This window comes from Micropterus salmoides, unplaced genomic scaffold (genome assembly GCF_014851395.1).
Source record: "Micropterus salmoides isolate LMB-PRFRI ecotype aquatic unplaced genomic scaffold, ASM1485139v1 Ms_hic_scaffold_2919, whole genome shotgun sequence".
Taxonomy (NCBI): domain Eukaryota; kingdom Metazoa; phylum Chordata; class Actinopteri; order Centrarchiformes; family Centrarchidae; genus Micropterus; species Micropterus salmoides.
The window spans coordinates 4,243-23,899 of NW_024042172.1; the positions used below are offsets into that span (position 1 = coordinate 4,243).

Here is a 19,657-nt window from a genome sequence, read left to right on the forward strand (position 1 = left end):
CCAACTCCAAACAAAAGCTGTAGCCTGACAAACATGCCTTAAGGAAGAAAAGACTAAAAATATGTAATGTATGTAAAACTTTTTTTTTTTACATGAATTAAAAGGAGACATGAAAAGTACAATAACACATACACATAAACAAAAGCCCACACTCCTGTAACAGGACAAAAGCTTTCCGTCAGTAACAGCTTTGCTGCAGAATAGTGAAGCAGCTGCAGGGTTTTTCATCCTGCTTGATTACCGTCTGAACAAACCTGTCCAATCAGTCCCATTCATGGGTACCAGCACTCACGGAAGAACTGTGACCTGATTGACCTCTGCAGAGGGCCAGGCTCTCAGCCTTGACCTAGGTGTGGAAGCTTATTGTCGGACTTGCCCGCACCAGCACTCTTACAAAGGCTGGGATGCCAGAAATTAGGCACTTGAGGGAAACTGGAGAACTCCTGGCTAAACTCCTGTCCAAAAAAAGCCAACTCTAAAAATCAAGTGCCGTAATTGGGGAGAATGTTTTACTCAAGAGGAGTGTTGATAAATGCATCTGTTTTCCCGCATGGGTATATTGTGTGAGCAGGAGGCAAAGAAGAGTGTCGGCAGGCATAGATAGATTTAGCCTTCAAACATTGCTGAGTCTCAATTTTTAACAGTTATGTATAACATTGAGCATTTTCACCCAGGACACTGTTTTCCTATATCTATTTAATATTTTGATTAATTTAAAATCTCATAATAACAAAATCTCATCAGCTGCTTCACTACAGAGCATCCTGTTTGACTTGTGGACAGTCTCCAAATGAGTCTTAATGAGCCAAAGCCTCCAAAATATTTATTTTTCAACTAATTAATTTATCGCTCTGTACCTATGTGGGGACTGAGGCTGAATTTATGACCACTATTACAATATTATTTAAATTTGGGCTATATAGCAAGTGAAACACCCATGGCTGCAGGACTGGAGGTGAAAGAAAAGTGATATTAATCAGTGTGGGTAGAAAGTACAACCAGCCTAATGCAGAGGATTTCATATATTTAGATTTTATGGGCTAACTGTCATCTGGAGTGCAGCAAGATCTGGGTATAGGGGTGTAAGACTGGGCTAGAAGCGACATATGCAAATTACAAAACAGGAGGTCACTACTAAGGTCAAAAGTTTTTTGTTTGTTGTTGTAACTACTTGCATGAATTGTTGTCAAAGAGTCCAGAATGCAGAGAATTAAAACAAAAAGTTGAATAAACTAGAACAAGATTATTTTCTGTCCACGTAGGTTTGTGATTTTCAGGCATAACACTGAATTACCTGCAGAGTTCAGTTGCTTTCAGGACCATCAGTCTGAGGACACTTCAACTGTAGAATTTTATTTTTTTATGTTATTCCTTTGCTATTTATGATTGCTTACTCAAATATAGTTAATTCAATGTCTAACTTTTTATACTGGTATTGAGTTATTTTGCTTGATTCATTTTACTGAAATCATTTGAAGATTCTGTTCTTGACGTGTTCTGACCTTGGGAAGTTAAGAGCTTTCTACACAGTGGTATGTATAATTTATTACATACATGTCAACATATTAACTTGCTTGACTATTTATGTTGACAACATATTAGCTTCTAGATTGTAAATTTATAAAAACTAAATTTCCTTTCTGCTTTAGATTGTTCGTTTTGCCTCGAACGCAAAAAGTTCGAAGATGAACATTGTCCATACTCTTCCTCTTTTAATTTATATATGACATTTGGTGCTGCCACAGTGCTAAACTAGTTTCCATGTTTCCTCTTGGTTGGCTGGCCACAGCAGGTAAATACTGAAGATTTCACTGTGTGATGGAACCTTCTTCTGTTGTATTTCCTCTACTAAATAAAGAATTTTAATAAAACCTTTCTCCTTGCTCTGCATTAGAGGGCATGGATAAGTTATCAGGACATGAAGACATCAAAAGGTAATATACTGTATATGTCTCATTACAGAGTGAGCTCAATATGAGACCAGCTGTGAAACCATTCAAACTATAGCTCTACAACAGGGCAAATGATAACATTTTTGGTAATGGTATATGATGGAAAATAACAGCAAAATAGGGTCGACGGGTGGCATGAGGTTTTTCTAATCTAATCTAACTTTCATTGATAATAAACTCACATTCCTCAAAGTTGGAGCGACCTTTGTTGCTGTTTGGATGATGAGGTGTGTCGTCCTGCAGTTTGGAAAGCATGTTCAGCACCTTTGCTTTCCTATCAAGACTTTCAGTCCCCCTTCCTCCAGCTGAGGACTCATCTTGGTCTTTCCACTCTGGATAATTGGACTCCTCCTCGATGGGGCCCCCTTCATCTGTGCTGGAATCTGGAGCATAGAGATACAACGTAAAATATGTAAAGAAAAATCAAACGGAGTCTTCATCAAGTAGTCTTCTGCTCTGTCTGAAATGTATTTATCACTAAGTAAGTACAGTGGTTAACTTTTTAAAGTAATTACCACAGTCCTAAACAAGAAAAAACACATCTGTATTCATGGTCGTTTACGTGGAAGTAGCCACTTGTTAAAAAGCACTAAAACCTTGTTCTGTTCCATTAATAAACAGTAATTCTCATCACATTGTTCTCCTAAATGCCACAGTCACATCTCCCGTCAGTCCTTTCAGAGTGTCACTAAGGAACGGACGCTCTCCCTGAAACTTAAAGAGCCATGCATTTTGTCACTAACCAGCCAATTAAAAGTCCCATTATCTCTGAAAAAAGTCCACAGAATACACTTCTTGGTGTTGCAGAGCAGAGACAAAGAGTGCCATCAATGCAGACTTGAGCTTAAGGAGGGCTCTGATTGTCTTTTGCAACAGCTTCCATTAGAGTTTTGGACTCTTTTCTTCGTGCTACTTTTGCAAACCCAAGAGGTACTTGTGTTAGCGCATGAACGATAATTCAAATGTGATACGTTTGGAGATGGTTCTATTCATTAGGAGGAGAAAACTTGACCAGCCTAGTAGCTGACAGGCAGAAAATTCATCAAGCCTTCCAAACATGGTGGCGTGGATTCATTTATGCCGCCAGCGAGCATGCAGAGGTCAGCAGTCCAGATTGATGGAGCCATGTCTCATTTGACAGGCCGTCTTCCACCACACTGCACACAATCACACGCTCACATCAGCCTCTGTGTCCTGCTCAAGTCTCAATGTCACCAAAACAGATGACAGGATGAGAAATTTATTTATCTTTAGGACGCACAATTCATTAATTTCTTATGCTTTTTCATATGCAACATAAACCAAATGTCTGGAATATCTACAGTGACATCATGATAAATATGATGTGAAGATAATAGTTTTCAAAAATCCAAAACTTTTTCTTTAAACGCAACATACATGATATTAAAATAAATCTGCATTTATTTTTATTTTAGATGGATGTGCTGTTTCATTTTATTTGATTAACTGTATAATCTATAAAACATCTGAATATAGTTTAAATGCGCTCAGTATTCTTTAGAAAGTAGTGTGCTGAGGTCTCAGGGCCACCTGAGACCAAATTTCTTGTTTTGTCAGATCAAAAAGAATTGGTCAGAAGGTGGTTGCATCAAAATTTGGCTTTTTTTCCCTTGATCCAATGACCCTAACAATGGTCAACTAACTGGTTAACTGACCAATTATTTCAACAGTGGTTATAAAGTCCAGAGAGTTTCTGTAATGTGCAATCTTTAAAGCAGGATGAAACCAGTTTCCTCCTTTTGAAACCCTCCTATCCTAACCTCCAACGTGTCCTAATCCATGAATGCATAGCAGTGATTACCGGTCAGTTAAAGCTGGAAACAAGAGCCCATCTAAAACACACAGAGCAGGTTACCATACCAACCACAGCATCTGAACACAGCAGATAGCTGGATTTGGCTGCGAGCGGCCGAGTCAAATCCCCTCGCTGATTTCGTAAAAGGCCACTGAAGACAATAAACACACACACCCCTTCAGCCGACTCTCGCCAACACATACTGCCTGCCCTTTACCATCCAGCACACCAGGCAGAGGCAAGAAGGTTGGACTTGTATCTCTTTCTTTGCGTGTTTGAGAAAGGGATGAACATCAGCGGTACAATCAGCGGGACAATCAGCGTGCCGAGGCTATTCATTGATGCCACCCAGAGCCTTCACTCCTCTATCTCCTCAAAGAATGGCAGAATAGGAGCAGGGTGGAGTAAAAAGGAAAATCCTCGCCAATTTATTATTCATGGGGAGGGGATTTTCCTTTCAGGGCTCCTTTATCGAAGCCTTTTCCCAACACGTCACCCTCTCTATCAGCCCTGACAAGTGCCAATCAAAGGGCTTGAGTCCAGGATTTTGGGGAAACGCTGGAGGATTTTAGAGACAATAGCCAATGAGTCCACAGTGGCAGTGGGTTAGAGACAATGGTGACATGGCTACACTGACAGTGTGTGGTCCTCTGGGGGGGAAACGATCCTTGCTTAGTATACAACTAATCTCTGCTTGCATCATCTCTGTCTTTCTGGAGCCTAATCTGTCCCTATGGCTTCCTCAGCTTTCCGGGGCAATCCACCAGGGTCATTTCAGATTAGTGCTCTTTGTGGCCCCTGCACATCGCTACATTCATTTGGTTGCTAACATCTATAGTAGCAGCTGAATGCTAAACACTGGAGCGAGCGCAGAGTGACCGGGGCAGCAGGGAAACAGTCATGAAACAATTATAAGGGGAGGGATTATTCTACCTATGAATTCCTGATGAGGAAACATGGACAAAGGTCTTATCATGAGCCTCACTGGGGAGCAGGAGCATCTTTTCGCAGCTGATTTCTGGCTTCGGTTTAATCTCAGAAATTCTCAATCATTGTCGGTTGATCCAGAGACAAGTGGGCAATTCAGTGATATAGAACAGGCATCAGTAAAATAGCTTATCATTAAATTAAAAAATATTAGTAATAGCTTTATTAATAAAAGAGCTATTTCACTGATTTTACACACATGACGGTTACTTGTCACAGGTGTACTATTATGCCTGTGAATTGTATTTGTCTTCTGCAGCTCTGGAGAAGCTTTCCAAAGTTTGAGAAAATTATTTTAATTAATGACAACATTCAGTTGCATTGGGAAATGTAGGATACAGTTAGTTAACCTGTCTGTTTCTTGAGTCCCTCTACTTTACGGATGCAGGAGTACTAAAGCTGCTAAATCCTACATTTTGTTCACATAGTAGTTGCTAACTTTTTCTGCAGTTTGGTGCTGGGAAGGAAGTGTAAAACAGGTCTATCAGAGCTTTTTTTGTGAACACAGCTACCTACTTTAAATTTACAATTACATAACGAAAAGCAAAGTTTTGGCATTTTTGCTTCATTAACAACTTAAATGATCAATTGAATTTCTCACAAATAATTTCGACGTAAGTAAATATAAATAATATATATTTTCTCAATCTATCTACCCTAAATCTAAAAGCAAATTAGCATTTGGTCATTATGCAGATGGTGTTACAAGCCTATTTTCTCAACTGTCTCATATACATTGAGTCATAATGGGGTTATTCCCTCCTTTACTTGGGATCCCTATTCAAAGGTTGAACTGCTCGCGCCTCCAGGGTAACCGAATCTCACCTATCCACACAAAGACATGCCACACACTGGGCATCTTTTAGAGACTGTGTGACCTCAGGCGTGACCTCTCCATGCCCTGCTGATGACCAGGAGGAAGGGAGGGGGGCCCTTCTCCACCTTCTCCTCGCCCAGAGAGCGACCATGCCTTTGGCCTCTAAAAGTTCTAAGCACACAAGCCATCACCAAGATCCTCTGGGTGACATCTCTTTTTCATGAGTGGAGTTTGTTTAATTCTTATAGGATGGTTAAAAGCCTCATTTTAAAATGTGTAACGACTTAAAAAGCTGCATTTTAAAGCAGAAGGGAATTTCAGTCATTGTATGCTATGACAATGGATGCACATTGTATACATTTAACAAGCTTATAAATTAATCATTCTCTATAAAAAAAAAGTTCTTAAATCATTCAAAGGTCACTCTTCCCTGTTAGAAACACAGAGGAAATTGAGCAACATATTGTACAGTAGAGTCAACATTTTGCAAAGTAGAGATAAAAACATACAAACCCAAGCATAGATAATGACATAATAAGGGGTTATTTTTCAGACTTTAGAAAACCCCTTCCAAACCACCGAAAAAAGAAGTATAACTGCTTTCCCGGGATACGTAATTATTCCCATAGTAAATTAGTTTTGACATGTAAAATTAGCGGAACTCACCAAATATTTTTCTTTGATGCAATGATGCAATCACCCCTTATACCAGTCAATAGCAAGATGTACCATTCTACAAGGCTTTATCAGTTGGCAATGCAATTATTGTTTACCATCAAAATAGACATGCCATGACACTGCAGGATGGCTTCAAGTGTCTTCAAAAGTGTATTTGCAACATCTGAATGACCTTGTCTGAGCTCAAAGGTTTGACCTTGATTTTTAAGATCTAAAGGGTTCAGTGTGCTTCAAACAAACTGGGAAATATGAAGTGTAAATGTGTTTATAGCTGTTCTGAAAGGTCAAGTCATTGTAGGTGAGAAGGACATTTTATTACTGTGCCTTTGGTCTAAACGGTTAGTTGCAGCTTGGCCATCAGACACATCAATCTCCGATATCATGGATGCATTTGTAACATCCTCTAGGAATACAGCACTCCATGGACCATTAGTGTCGTGAAAAAATGACAGATAGTGGACGAGTCACCAGGGGGAAAACAACAGAGCATGATCACAGTCTGACAGATGTGTTCAAAAGAAGATGGGAGGAAAAAGAGCCAGCTAGTAGCTCAAGGGTGACTCTCCATTTCCATGTGGTGACAGTACCCCTGACCTTTTTCCTGCCTTGCCCTGCCAGCTTTCCAGTGTTTGTGGTCCGTACAGTAAGCGCTGCCTCTGAACCATCATTCATGAATGTACACAAGCCGACCACACAGGTGAAGGTGATACTTCGAGCCAGCTGGCCCTGGCAAGGATTAGCGGGCTTAAGTGTACCGGAGGCAAGGGAACGCTAAACACAGCGCTGACAGTGAGGAGACAATGGCTCCTAGTAAAGCAGAGCTGACAGGGACTGAGTGGGCTTTTACCGGATCAGACGCTAATGGGGAAGACAGGCTCTTGTATTGATTAAGTATTGTTGTTATAGGCTCTTAAGAGAGAGTGCCAGTTTTAACAGAGAGGTGATATGTCTTAGCAGCACACATAGATCAAGAAAAATTATTATCTTCTGGGTAGATTAAGGCATATAGTACCGTGACTGGACTTGAAGGGAGAATCTGCAGATCTGAACATGTTGTATGATGGACTCAGGTCTATGATCCATGAAGACGGTGACCCAGAACCTCCTTCAGATGGATCCTTCAAGGAAACAGAAGACAGAATAAACCTTTACCAACTGTTCAAGAAAGTTGGTTTGCCATTAGTTGCAAAGTCAAAACATATTTTGGGTGTTTAGAGTTATAGAAGCAAAAGTCCTGTTTATTTTCATAACACATTTTTATAACACAGAACCAGCAGCTCCTCCCACTTCCCAACTCAAAACATACCTCTGGTTTATTGGTTTTTCTTCTTCATAAATAATCCAGTGTGTAGATACTTGGATCAGTGAGGTGCATTATGCAAATGGTCGTATGAATCCTGCTTTGAGCACTTCAGCTCGTCATTGTGGTTCGGCATAATTGCAGGGGGCTTATGAGTCTCATTCATGCTTTTCAGGGGCTCTCTCTCATCCGTCATAAAGGAGAGATTAATCGTAGACCACGTGGAGCACCTGCGTCCATTCCACTGCAGCCCAGCATGCACAAGCCCTGTTTACCCCCCCGACCCCTCACCCCTCAACCCCTGTCTGATCCTAGTAATGGTGCATCCTCTGAAAGAATCCCACCGTGTCGGCCGTTCAGCTGAGCGTGGCCCCCCTGCAACAAGGCAATGAGCTGGTGTAAAAAGCCTGCCTGCTCCTGTACGGTCAGGCCTCCCCCTCCTGCAGCCCGTGACTGATTAACCACACACCTGCTGCACGCCGCGTGTCCTCTGTTATATTGTGTCTCAATTATCAACAACAATTTGGCTTGTCTTACTGGAATAACAGTTATAAATGCATGCCAGTTCAAGTTTGTAAAAGGTCTTTGTCTTTGTGTGGGAGGGAGACTTTGTGTGCCAGGTTTGGGGTTAATGGCTGATAGGAGTTGATGCTTGAAGGTCTAGTGTTAGCTCACAACAAGGCACAGTCCTGCTTTTGGAGAAAATCTGATAGATGAATGGAGGAGGGGGGTAGAGAGTGAAAAGCAATTTCACAAGGGACACCGGCACTCACCGATATGTTTTCCTGGACTTTCCCTGCAGAGTCACACCTTTCAGAGTCGCTACCAGCTGTGAGGGGCCTCAAAACACCTGACAAAACCACAAAGGAGACAGCGTCAAGTTAAAGGAGAGGAAGCAATTGTGTGTTTGCAGTTGTGGTGTAGGCAGGCAGGCGTGTGCATGTGTACATAAGTGTTATCCTCTGGCGCACACTTACATGCACTTGTCTTTTATACTTGAGTGCATGTGCACAGATATGAGTAATGTAGTGTATTAGTCCCAATTATGGCTCTTAATCTCTGAGCAAATACTGGCAAAAAAAATGGAGCAACAAAACCCCTAGAGGAGCACCTGTCTATAGAAGTGTGCCAGGTGCAAACATTGTTCAGGAGGCACAGAGAGAGTAAAGACAAGCTTCCAGCAAACTCAGACAGATTTTCTTTTATTGTAAACATTGGTGGCACAGATTCATGAAGACCAAAAACAAAACCACCATGGTTGTCATATTTCTCTTTTGTTGGTAAAGACCCAGTTCATCTGCGTTGCGAGAAAACACATTTTCTCACTTACCTCTGGTGACACATCCAGCCATGCAGATAGATTTGGTTTTATTTGTCCAGGTTTTGAGATATCTGCAGCCATTCCAATACAATGGAGGTTTAATGGAAATTAAATGGCGTTGCCTAATATATTATATATATTATATATACACATACACATATTAACTATTTACCAGCACCAGCAGCAGTTTTCATGGACACTATTTCTTTTATAGCTATAGCTTCAGTATATCGTATTCTTCATTAGTATTCTTGAAACGCATTAGTTCCTTCGTCCCATGTCTAAAGGCTTGTAAAATTACATCTGTTCACAGAGCAGAAAGCTGTAGTTCAATCAAACAACACGTCTAGACAATTCTATCTCAAAGGTGTTCATAGTGTCACCCGTGTTTGTACATTAAAAAGTAACAGATGAAAAAAGCGATTGCGATCGAGAGGAGGTGTTTCAGACGCAAAACTGGCCTCTACTGAATGTGATGTGAAACGTTCACGGCAGATCACTAGAAAAGAAAACCTCCATTTGCAAACACAACAGATACATCACTGTTTCTATTGGCCAACCATAAATATTTGCAAGTCAAAGCTAAAAAAGGTGAACTCAATGCCTCAACTTGTCGGAACAGCATCTGAAACCCCCCCTGACCAACAAATTTTGTAACCATCTGAACCAACAATCGTGCGTCGGAATGTTGATTTCTCGCAGCAATTGGCCAGCTGTGCAAAAGTGAGACAGCATGCAGGATTTGAACTTCTCTCTCAAGCTCTCTTTTTAATTCCTCACACAACTACATCTGTCACTTTTCATACTAATGGAATTGAACAATTATCGCCTCTCTCCCCTCCCTAGGATGGTTGGCTGTTCACACTGCCTTCGAATGTGGCTGTTTGGAAAAGCTACAGTATAAACACTTTTGTCTGGACGAAATGTCCCACGAATTGCTTCATTACAAGCATTAACTCAGTGTTAAGTGTGGCTGTCTACATTTCACTGAGACAAATAAACCCAAAACAATCTGCATGTTAAGAGAGAGATATTCAATTGTAATTTGGTTGAACTGAACCTTTAACTAGTGTTTTCTCACTCTCCAAAGTGTTATCAGATCATAAATAACAGGCGCTAGACTAAATTGCTTTTCTGCACACAGTCTCCACAGTTTCTTATCCATTGTTATGTATGCAGTGCTTGGTTCTAAGTGTCTCGGGCTATCTTAGTCGGACTTTCCCGGTTAATGATCCACTCTAGCGGTTTGATCTTTATTATTCTCATATCCCTATAAACCTTTCCTCTGAGCTGCCACACCTTCGGGGAAAAGCAGTTAATACCTCGCAGCGGCATGCCTGGGAGCAGATGAGAGGCGGTATCACAGCTCGTTAAAGAAAAGCCGCTTGATGCCATAAAGGCATCGCTTACTCTCAAGGCCGGCCATGGACTGAGAAAACACACCTACAGTGTCATGTTTTTCCCCGTCTGGTCATGTGTGTTTCTCCTCACACACACAAGGACACACCTGTCTGACAGCTCCCTATTATTAAAGTGACGGTTTTTGCTTATCAAACGATATCCTTCAAACTGTCACAGCATGAGGTTTACAGTAAACTGAGGTTGCTTGTCAGTCACAATGGACTTTGAATATACTCGTAAAAAAATCAATTATTTTTTTAATCAAATCAAGTCCAGGGAATTTAACATGATCACAAATGAATCACAGTTAGATAGTTGTTGACTGAATAAACACATTTCAGCAGTTAGAAAGGAAACTTGTTGCTGACTCAGACTTTGTCTTTTGAGTGTGAACTTCCTCTTTTGACTCAGTTTCTACCTGACAAGAAGTTACTTGTATTAATGGATCTGGACATTTTTGTTGGATTATATTTAATCCTGGCATTCCCTCAAACTCCCATAAACTTTACTTCCTCCCATGATATTTTAAATATTCAAACTGACCTTGTCTTACTGAGAAATGGATATAGATTCTGCATAGAGACATTTTTATCATTACAGTTGTTAAATGTGGAATGGGAATTTTGCCATATGAAATGTGTTTAGTATGACAAACAAATATTTCTTGTTTCCCAGAGCTTTCAACTTCAGGCTTTCAGGTTGGAAGCTCTTTTAAAAAAGCTAGTGGAACTTGAGTTGAGTTTTTTTAAGACTTTTAAGACACTTTTAAAATTGTTATTTTGTTTCACTGTGTTTTGGGTGCATTGGGTTTATCATGAGTGTGTTTGTTTCTTTCATATCTATTCCCTTAAATATGTTCATGCATCTTTCTCATGAAGCTCTGTACCTGGTGAAGTCAATCCTGGATCATAGCGCATCCTCAGATCGGACCAGTCCTGCTCCGATAAGAACTCCTCTTCCTGTCCGAAGGGACTCGGCAGGGTTTCGGGCTCCAATCGGTCAAGGAGGAGCAGCTGGACCCGGGACAGGGAGCCCAGATTCCCTGAGTCACAGCCCACTGTCAGTGCTGCCAGGCCGGGAGTCAGCTCTGCAGGGGGAAACAACAAAGTCTGAAATATTAGGAAAACAACCTGCGGCGCTGCGGCACTGTGAAACAGGTTTGCTTTTACATCACTGACATAAAATAATCCATCCATTTTCTGCCACTTATTTGGGCTCGGAACATCCCTCTCTCTAGCCATGTTTTCAAGCTACTCCTGGCGGATCTTGAGGTGCAGCAAGCCAGAGAGATATATAATATATCCAGCATGTTCTGGGTCTACCCAGGAGTCTCCTGCAAGTTGGCCGTGCCCTTAAAACCTTAGAGGGATAGCGCTGAGGGGGCATCCCAATCAGATGCCCGAACCCCTTGACTGGCTCCTTTCGACAGGAAGTAGCAGCAACTCTACTCCAAGCTTCCTCGTGATGTCTGAACCCAGATACCCTACGGAGGAAACTCATTTACGTTGCTTATATCCATGACCTCATTCTTTTGGTCACTACCCACAGCTCATATAGATGAGGGTTCGACTCAAAAATGGAAAGTTTTGCCTTCTGGCTCAGCTCCCTCCAAATCTATTGGATGGATTTTGACCTGATGATGGAACTAGATAAAAAAGTTCAGAGATCACCAAAGTTATTGCAATTCATCTCGAGGGGGACATGAATGTGTGTACCAAAGTTTGTGGCAATCCATCCAATAGTTGTTGAGATATTTTACTCAAAGCCACAAGTGTCAACCTCATGGCAGCGCAAGAGGAAAAGTCATGGGATCACCAAAGTCAGTAGGATTCATCCTCTGGGCACCATGAATGATTTCACGGCAATCCATTTAAACATTGATGAGATATTTTAATACGGACAAAAGAAGTGGCCCGATCTGTTAGGAGTGTGGTTCTGTGTCCATGTCTTTCCTGTTTTAGGTTCTGTGTTTCTCTGTGTGGCCTTGTTTATTATTTTATTCATTAACATGTTCAGGTTTACTTAGTATCTGGTCTCATGGGTTTGGTTTTGGGTTCTGTTGTTTCTATAAGCTTCATGTTTTGGGTTTTGTAGCTAAGTTTAGTTTTTTGTTAATTCGCATGTTTAAGTTTTCTTAGTATCTGTCTTGTCTCTTATCTTAGTTCTTAGTCCGGTATTTTAGTTCAAGTTTAGTGTTTTCCCTGGTCTGTGTACTTAGTCTTGTGTCTCGATGTAGTCCTGTCTCCTGTTTGGCTCTGATTTTGCAGTCTTTCCATGTTTGTGTTTTACTTTGGTAGATCTGTCCTTGTGTGTTCTCTCTTTTATTTTGTAATCTTCTGTGCCTGGTGTTCTTGTCTAGCTTTGCTCCCGTTGTTAGTTTAGTGTATTTTTGTCTCGATTATTAGTTTGTTACCACTGCCTTTTTTTCTGTACTTTTGTTTATGGATCTGTCTGCTTGTGTTTGTAGTCATTTCGGTTTATTCTTTTTTCTGTTCTGTATTAGTTTACTGCCTGGTTACTTTGCTGTTTCACTCTGTCTCGTTTCACTGTGTGTCTGCTGTGCCTAACTAGCTGCTCATGTCATTCACCTGTTTCGTGTTCCCACCCTGCTCATTGAGTATTTCAATGCCTGTGTTCTGGTCAGTCTTTGTTGGTTCATTGTTGCGTATATTCTGTGTTGATCTGTTACCTGAGTTTGTTCCTGCCTCGTGTTCCCACAGAACCTCACCTTTGTTTTTTTGGACCTCTGTTTTCTCCACATACTTTGGATTCTATTTGGACTTAGCCACAGTTTGTAAGTGTGCTCTCCTTTCGTTAATAAATCATTGGACTATGCCTGCTCAGCTCTGGTGTCCTGCGTTTGGGTTCTCAACCTGCTCAATCATTACAACACATAACACGTCTGAACGAATGACAAACCAACATTGCCATACCTAGAGACATGCCACCAGCATGGTTAAAAAGGAGAACAGAAAATATAAATTTAAATACACACCCAAGAAAATTATTTTAATTGAAACAAATAAACATCTTTACAGTGTATAACACGTTATAGATGATTAGAACATACTGTAAAATATCCTTCATATAATCAGAGAATCAAAAGCCCATATCCAGAAACATTAGCTTTAGTTTTAATGACTTGGTGAACCAGATTATGAAATTACTGTAAAATACAGTGCCTTTTCTCCACACAACTTCAACCCCCCCCCACCCAAGAGCAACTCACTGCCCCACTTGAGGCTCCAAAGTTCTCATCGTCACACCCAATTAAAAGCGGATCAGTGACAGTGTGGCTCGGTGCCAATGCAAATCTCCGGCCCACGCTGGCTGGGTGTGGAGCTGCTATTCCTCTCCAAGGGGATTTCACAAAACACGCTCTGCTGCAGGTACCCCACTACACACACACACACACACACACACACACACTCTTTCACAACAACATGGCAAAAAGCTGTGGGAAATTTCCACACCCCCTTTACATTCAAATAGCTGCCACAGACAGAAAGTTTTCAGTTTGTCTTAATTGCATTAAGCAATCTGTCCAGTCCGCTCCCACACACACACACACACACACACACACACACACATACTCCTGAAGTGTTTTCAGTTGAGAAATCACACAAGTCTGTAGGTGTGCTGATGCTTGGTAAAGTGATCCCTCAGGTGAGAAAAAGGAACTGTTGCCTTAGCTGATAAATTAAGGAGTCGTTGAGAGGAAATCCCTGGGATAATTGTGGGTGTAACATAATGTGGCGGGACACACTTTCAGTTAGGCCGGGTATTAGACCATAATTAGCCAAAAGTAGCCACAAGATTGAAAGACACTTAGCAAACACAGTGGCAGATAACAAATGACTCATCTTGTGATGGTGTTGGACACACTGGTTACCACCCACTTGGGGTCAGACAGACAGAGGAGCATGGACACTTCGAATTCAAACATTTTATACTTTGGCATGATGAAGTTTGAGAAATAGGTAACTGTTTTAAAAATCTTAAATTAATGTTCATGCAGGGCGACATCAGTAAACTTCACACAGGATGCTCATGTGCACCAGATCAGTTGTTTAAAAAAAATTCAGGTCAGGTCTCATGTCTTTAAGAGCAAATACAAGTTACAAGTCCTTCTAATGAAACTGTCAAAAGTCAAATGGATATCTTTCAAGTCAAATGAACATTTAAGGGACTCTTTTTAAACACTTTCCTTCCGATTACTAAGAACCAGGTCTTACAGGCTGAGAAATTATTTTATCTCTCATGCTGTAATATAATCAGTCTTTGTGTTGAAATTTGTATCCAAGACTGGCTGTAAATGATTCGCCATTTATATATGTTTATTCTTTGTTTCAAATTTGGTTTATTTGCTCAGCTTAATTGGTTAGCTGAGCAATTAAACAAATCTGCCTTATGTCAGCTAATGAGGAGGAAATGTTCTGAGAGACAAATGGAAGCTAATTGCACAAAAAAACATGTGTTGCCTGCATACTTTGTTTTTGCCACCCTGTTATTCATTTTTGCTCTGTGAATAAATATTTACACTTTTTAAAAGCAGAAACAGGACCTGGGTCCCCACTTGTATTTGCAGATGAAATATCCTTCTCACTTCTGCCACTTTGTGATTCAGCCCGATAAGCTTTCAATAAAAATCCTGCTCAGTGAAGCCTTAAATCAGCCACCTTCTATACAGATGTAAATTGGGCTTCATGTCAGTCTCTGATAAAAATCAGTCTGGAGCATTAGCTCACATTTGGTTTGAGCCTTGGGTTGATTTTATCACGCTGTGGTTACCATGACAGTGGCCGCCCTGATCCTTCCACATCCACGGGGCAAAGGTCGCCGGGGTCAGATGGAGGTCTGGGTCAAGCGAGCAGGTTAAACACCTTGTCAGGGATTAGCAGGCTATGAGGGAGGTGGAGGAAGTCTTCATTGGCTAATGTCTCTCTCAGCGGCTCACTGAACCACCTCCAGGACACACACACACTTACACATGCTATCTAACACACACACACACACACACACACACAGACACACAGACACAGACACACACATCACATTTACTCTGCTTTTGTTGGCCAACATGGGCTGATACAAAGACCTGACACAGTATGCGCTCAGATAAGCCCATCCCTGTCTGTAACAAGACAGGAGTCACAGAGGAAGGAGAGCATGTCTAATTGAGACATTACTGGGACAAACACAGAGATGGAAACAAGTACAACACATTGTTGGCTTTTATGACATTCAATCACATAATTGTGTATTTGTTTTGCTTTTATATAGTAAAAGAGGAGCTATACAAAAAAAAATCACTAGCTAACTTTCCAAACAATGTGCTCAAGCCAAATATATGATATATATTTAAACAACATCAAGAACACATTTATGATGTTAATCTTATAAAAATTCAAGTTTAGTGCTAAAACAATTCCCCAATTAGCTGGACAAAACATCAACAGTTTTGATAATCGATTAATCATGCATGTCATTCATCAGGCAAAATGCCAAACAATTGCTGGTTCTCTCTTGGGCTTTTTCAAATTGTGGGACTTATTCATAATTTTCTCACATTTTATGGACAAAACAAAAATAATGTAAAAGATTCTACAGCCATGCTATAAATGGCTGAATGCTAATTTTAGTATGCTAACATGCTCTCAGTGACAACATGCTGATGTTTAACACTGTTTACCATGTTCGCCATCATAGTGTAGCATGTTAGCATGCTAACGTCTGTAAAGTAAGACTAAACTACACTACTAACAAAGCCTTAATGTTTTTTCAGGTATTTGGATACAAACCAATTGGACAGAATTTTGACATGATGATGAAATTTTAGAGGGTCGTCAAAGGGTCGTCAAAGACACGGTTACAGCTCATCCTGAAGGGAACATGAACGTCTGGACCAAACTTCATGGCAATCCTTCAAATAGTTTTAGATATTTCACTCAAAACTATAAAAGTGAACTTGCTGTTGGCGCTATTGGAAAAGTCACCAAAGTCCTAGATATTTTAGTCTGGAACAAAGTGCTGGACTGATGGACCAACCAAGACAGACAAACCAAAATTGGCATCCCTAGAGCCACGATGCTAGCATGGCTAAAAATAAAAGATTAATGAATACTTTTTCTTAGATGCAGACTATTTGGTTGGGAGTGTGTACCTGTATCGGGTGAAGGACAACCTGATGAGTCTGATGGCTGGCCCATGGACAGACAGGAAGATGACCGAGGGGCGATGGCCTCCAGTTCATCAAACACATGAGACTGACTGCAGCTGAGCTCCGAGTAGTGTGATGCTGCTGTGCCACAGCGTCCTGTAACAGCAGAGTGGGTGTATTATGTTTTGATGATTAACACAATGATGATGGGGATTAGATGTAACTTTAATGATACAAGTGGGTTGTTTCATTAGGAAATAATAGGAAACAGCAAAGAGGTGGATGAATAATAAAATAACAGTGAGAACTAAATGAGCACACTAAACAAGGGGTAATTCAGGGAAGTCATATTATCATCTTTTAGGATGATTAAATTGTTTATTTTCTTACTTGGGATAATTAGATTTACTTGTTTCAAGGTAAGTGATCTTGTTTTGAGTCGACAATAAAAAAAGGCTCAAAATCAGATTTTAGTAATAGCCCAAACATCTGTTAAAGAAATAGTTCAAAATTTTTGAGAAATTCGCTTTGCTGTCTTTCTGAAAAGTTAGATGAAAAGATTTATGACTCTCAGATATAAGAGTAGCAATCTTCTCATGTTACTCTGAGCAAAATAGTGAAAAAAACCTTTTTCCTCCCAAATGTCAATGCTTCAAGAGAAAACTAGATGGCTTTGCTTATTTCAAACAACAATGTGTACAATAACCTTATGCAGTCATTGTTTTTTTGCTTTGTGTGTGAAACAAGCAGTTTTCTATCAATCACATGAAATTCAAAATGTTTCTATTTGAAGTAAAAAATTGGAAAACCACAATATAAACAATAAATGTCATTTAAAAATTATCATAATTTTGTCACTATATAAGAGGCATCAAATTGCAAATACATCCACTTGTGATTTCAGTTAATCTCAGGGATGTAGATTGTATTGATATCTAGAAGTGAATCAATAAATAATACCACGGACCGCAAAAGGAAAAGCTCTAGGAGGACATTTTCTGATGCAGCAATCAGACTATAAATCTCAGCTGGATGTTGTTGTGGGTTTAGGTAAAGCCTGGCCCTTCCAGGTTTACACTCTGACAAGTGGACAACTCCCAACACAAACCCAGGACCTCCATGATTGAAGCCCCTCAGGCATGGTATGATGGTCTGAGCACAGCGTTACAGTCAGACTTTGGGGCAAAAGTAGTCTTATCTCACTTTCAATAAACCCAGGGCAAAAACTCTGCCCTTAAGCTCTAATTATCAAAGAACGCACTCAAAGGAATGGTAAAAACTGTCAAGATAATCACTAATTACTTATCTCCTCTCAAACCATCAAAACAAAACTGTTTCACTCTGGCTGGTTTTGAAATGAGAGGATTAGTGAGAGAAACTGTTTCACCGGGAGGTGTGTTTTGTCGTTGTCCTGAAAGAGGCTTGTCGAGGCTTTTCTCACATTAGAAATGCAGAACAGCTTGGCTCGGACAAAAGGATAATATATACAGAGGTTCTAAAAGGAAAAGGCAAACTCAGCTCCTTCGTGTCTGCCCACATGGACAAGTATAAATGTACACATGAAGCCACCCTCACACAGTCAAGTATGTGAACAACGACACGCACACAGCAAAGCACTATTGTGCACTTGAGCAGCTCGGCGCTCAACTCAGAGAGACAATTGAAGGACTTGACTTGACACTTCAAAGCATATTGCTGCTGTCAAATCAGCTGTCATTCTCAGCAGACGAGGGCCATACTGAGTCAGGGTGAGTTTTTCGGGGAGGTTAAGGGGGCTGTGTAGGGTCACTGAGTTTGATGTGACAGAGTTAGAGGCAGACAAGGCCTTCTCTGTGTGCCTATGGCCTCTTTTCCTGGTCACAGTGCCGGGCTAAAAGGCCCCAGTGGAGAGGCCAGGCCAGGCCAGTGCTCCGGTTCATTGTTAAGGACAGTAACACTCTGGAGATGTTGCTCAAAACAGGTCAGCTCAAGGTCAGTATGGATTGTAGGGGATCTGAAAAAACATGCTGAGTGTCAAAAAGGGCCAAGCAGAATGAGGAGATTCCCATAGGCCTCTGCAGCCATGTACAATTTGTATACCACACAAGGTTTTAAGATTACCTGATTTGCTGCGCTCCAATTTTTGTCACTTTACTTACTTAAGTACTCTTCTTGTCTGTGAAAAACCTCTTCCAGTTTATAACAACAGATTTTTACATTTCAGCCATCATTCTTAGCAGAATTAATAAAATTGTCCTAATCAAGTTAGTTGTTGAAGTCTGGGAACGCAGCAAGATATTTGAAGCTTAGTGCAACTGGGAAAGAAACAAACAAAGTCTGTCTTAGAAGGGTTGCACCAAAAAAATCCTTTCCTAAAGTGATTTTCATGTGTAAGTGATGGGGGATAACATCTTCATTCCTCCTTCTGTTTAAAAATTACCTCTAATTCTTTTTAAGCTATATTATGAGGCGTCCTATAAATCAATCGGGCATCTTTTCATATGAAATAACCTCAATTTGCATTCATGGACAGTGGCTGAGCTGGAGTGACAAAATAGTGACACAAAGCAAGAATTTGGTACTAAAAAAACTATAACAATGGAAAATCCCCAGCTTGATTTGTCTAACTCAAAAGAATCACATTAACTCAAGCTTAAGCTTTAAATGAATCTATGCACGACATGTATGACTTTTGGACTGCGGATTTTGTCTTCCATTACTTTCACTGAAATTGCTCTAAGAAGTTACAGCAACTAAAAACTGCTCCAATGTACATATGGGCATGTAAGTAATAAGATAGACGGGTCATGTCACATCAGGCACAGGTGTGACTTGAACTACAATCCAGAAAGGTTAGTTTGAGTAATAGATCTAAAAATTTGAAGGCTTATTAGAAGCAAGAACACAGCACAGCTGTTTACTACCAGAAATGTGCGCTTAAGTGTCTTCAACCTATATTCTATATTCTTTCTAATGGCCAGCAGGGGGCGACTCCACTGGTTGCAAAAAGATATCAGACTGTGTAGAAGTCTATGAGAAAATGACCCTACTTCTCACATGATTTATTACCTCCTAATGAGTTTATGGTCTTAAACTACTTTCAAGTCTTCTCATTTTGTAAATTACGGTCCCATTTAGAGTAAATTAGACAATAAAGCAAGGTATGCTTTAGGGCATGGCTACCTTGGCAAACCAGTTAAGAGTAACAGTGCGAATCCCTCCCCAGCTCCACCCTCTAGTCAAAAT

At 40.5% G+C, this 19,657-nt stretch overlaps 1 protein-coding gene across 1 annotated transcript; it reads right to left on the reverse strand.

The window, feature by feature from the left end:
- Window positions 1–2,073: 2,073 nt before the first annotated feature.
- On the reverse strand, window positions 2,074–16,691 carry LOC119882115. Its single transcript, XM_038692131.1, has 5 exons — window positions 16,436–16,691; window positions 11,159–11,359; window positions 8,324–8,400; window positions 7,263–7,368; window positions 2,074–2,335 (listed from the first exon to the last, which is right to left on the reverse strand). Exons 1-5 carry the CDS (start codon window positions 16,479–16,481, stop codon window positions 2,109–2,111), a joined length of 657 nt encoding a protein of 218 aa, XP_038548059.1. The 5' UTR covers window positions 16,482–16,691; the 3' UTR covers window positions 2,074–2,108.
- Window positions 16,692–19,657: the final 2,966 nt, after the last annotated feature.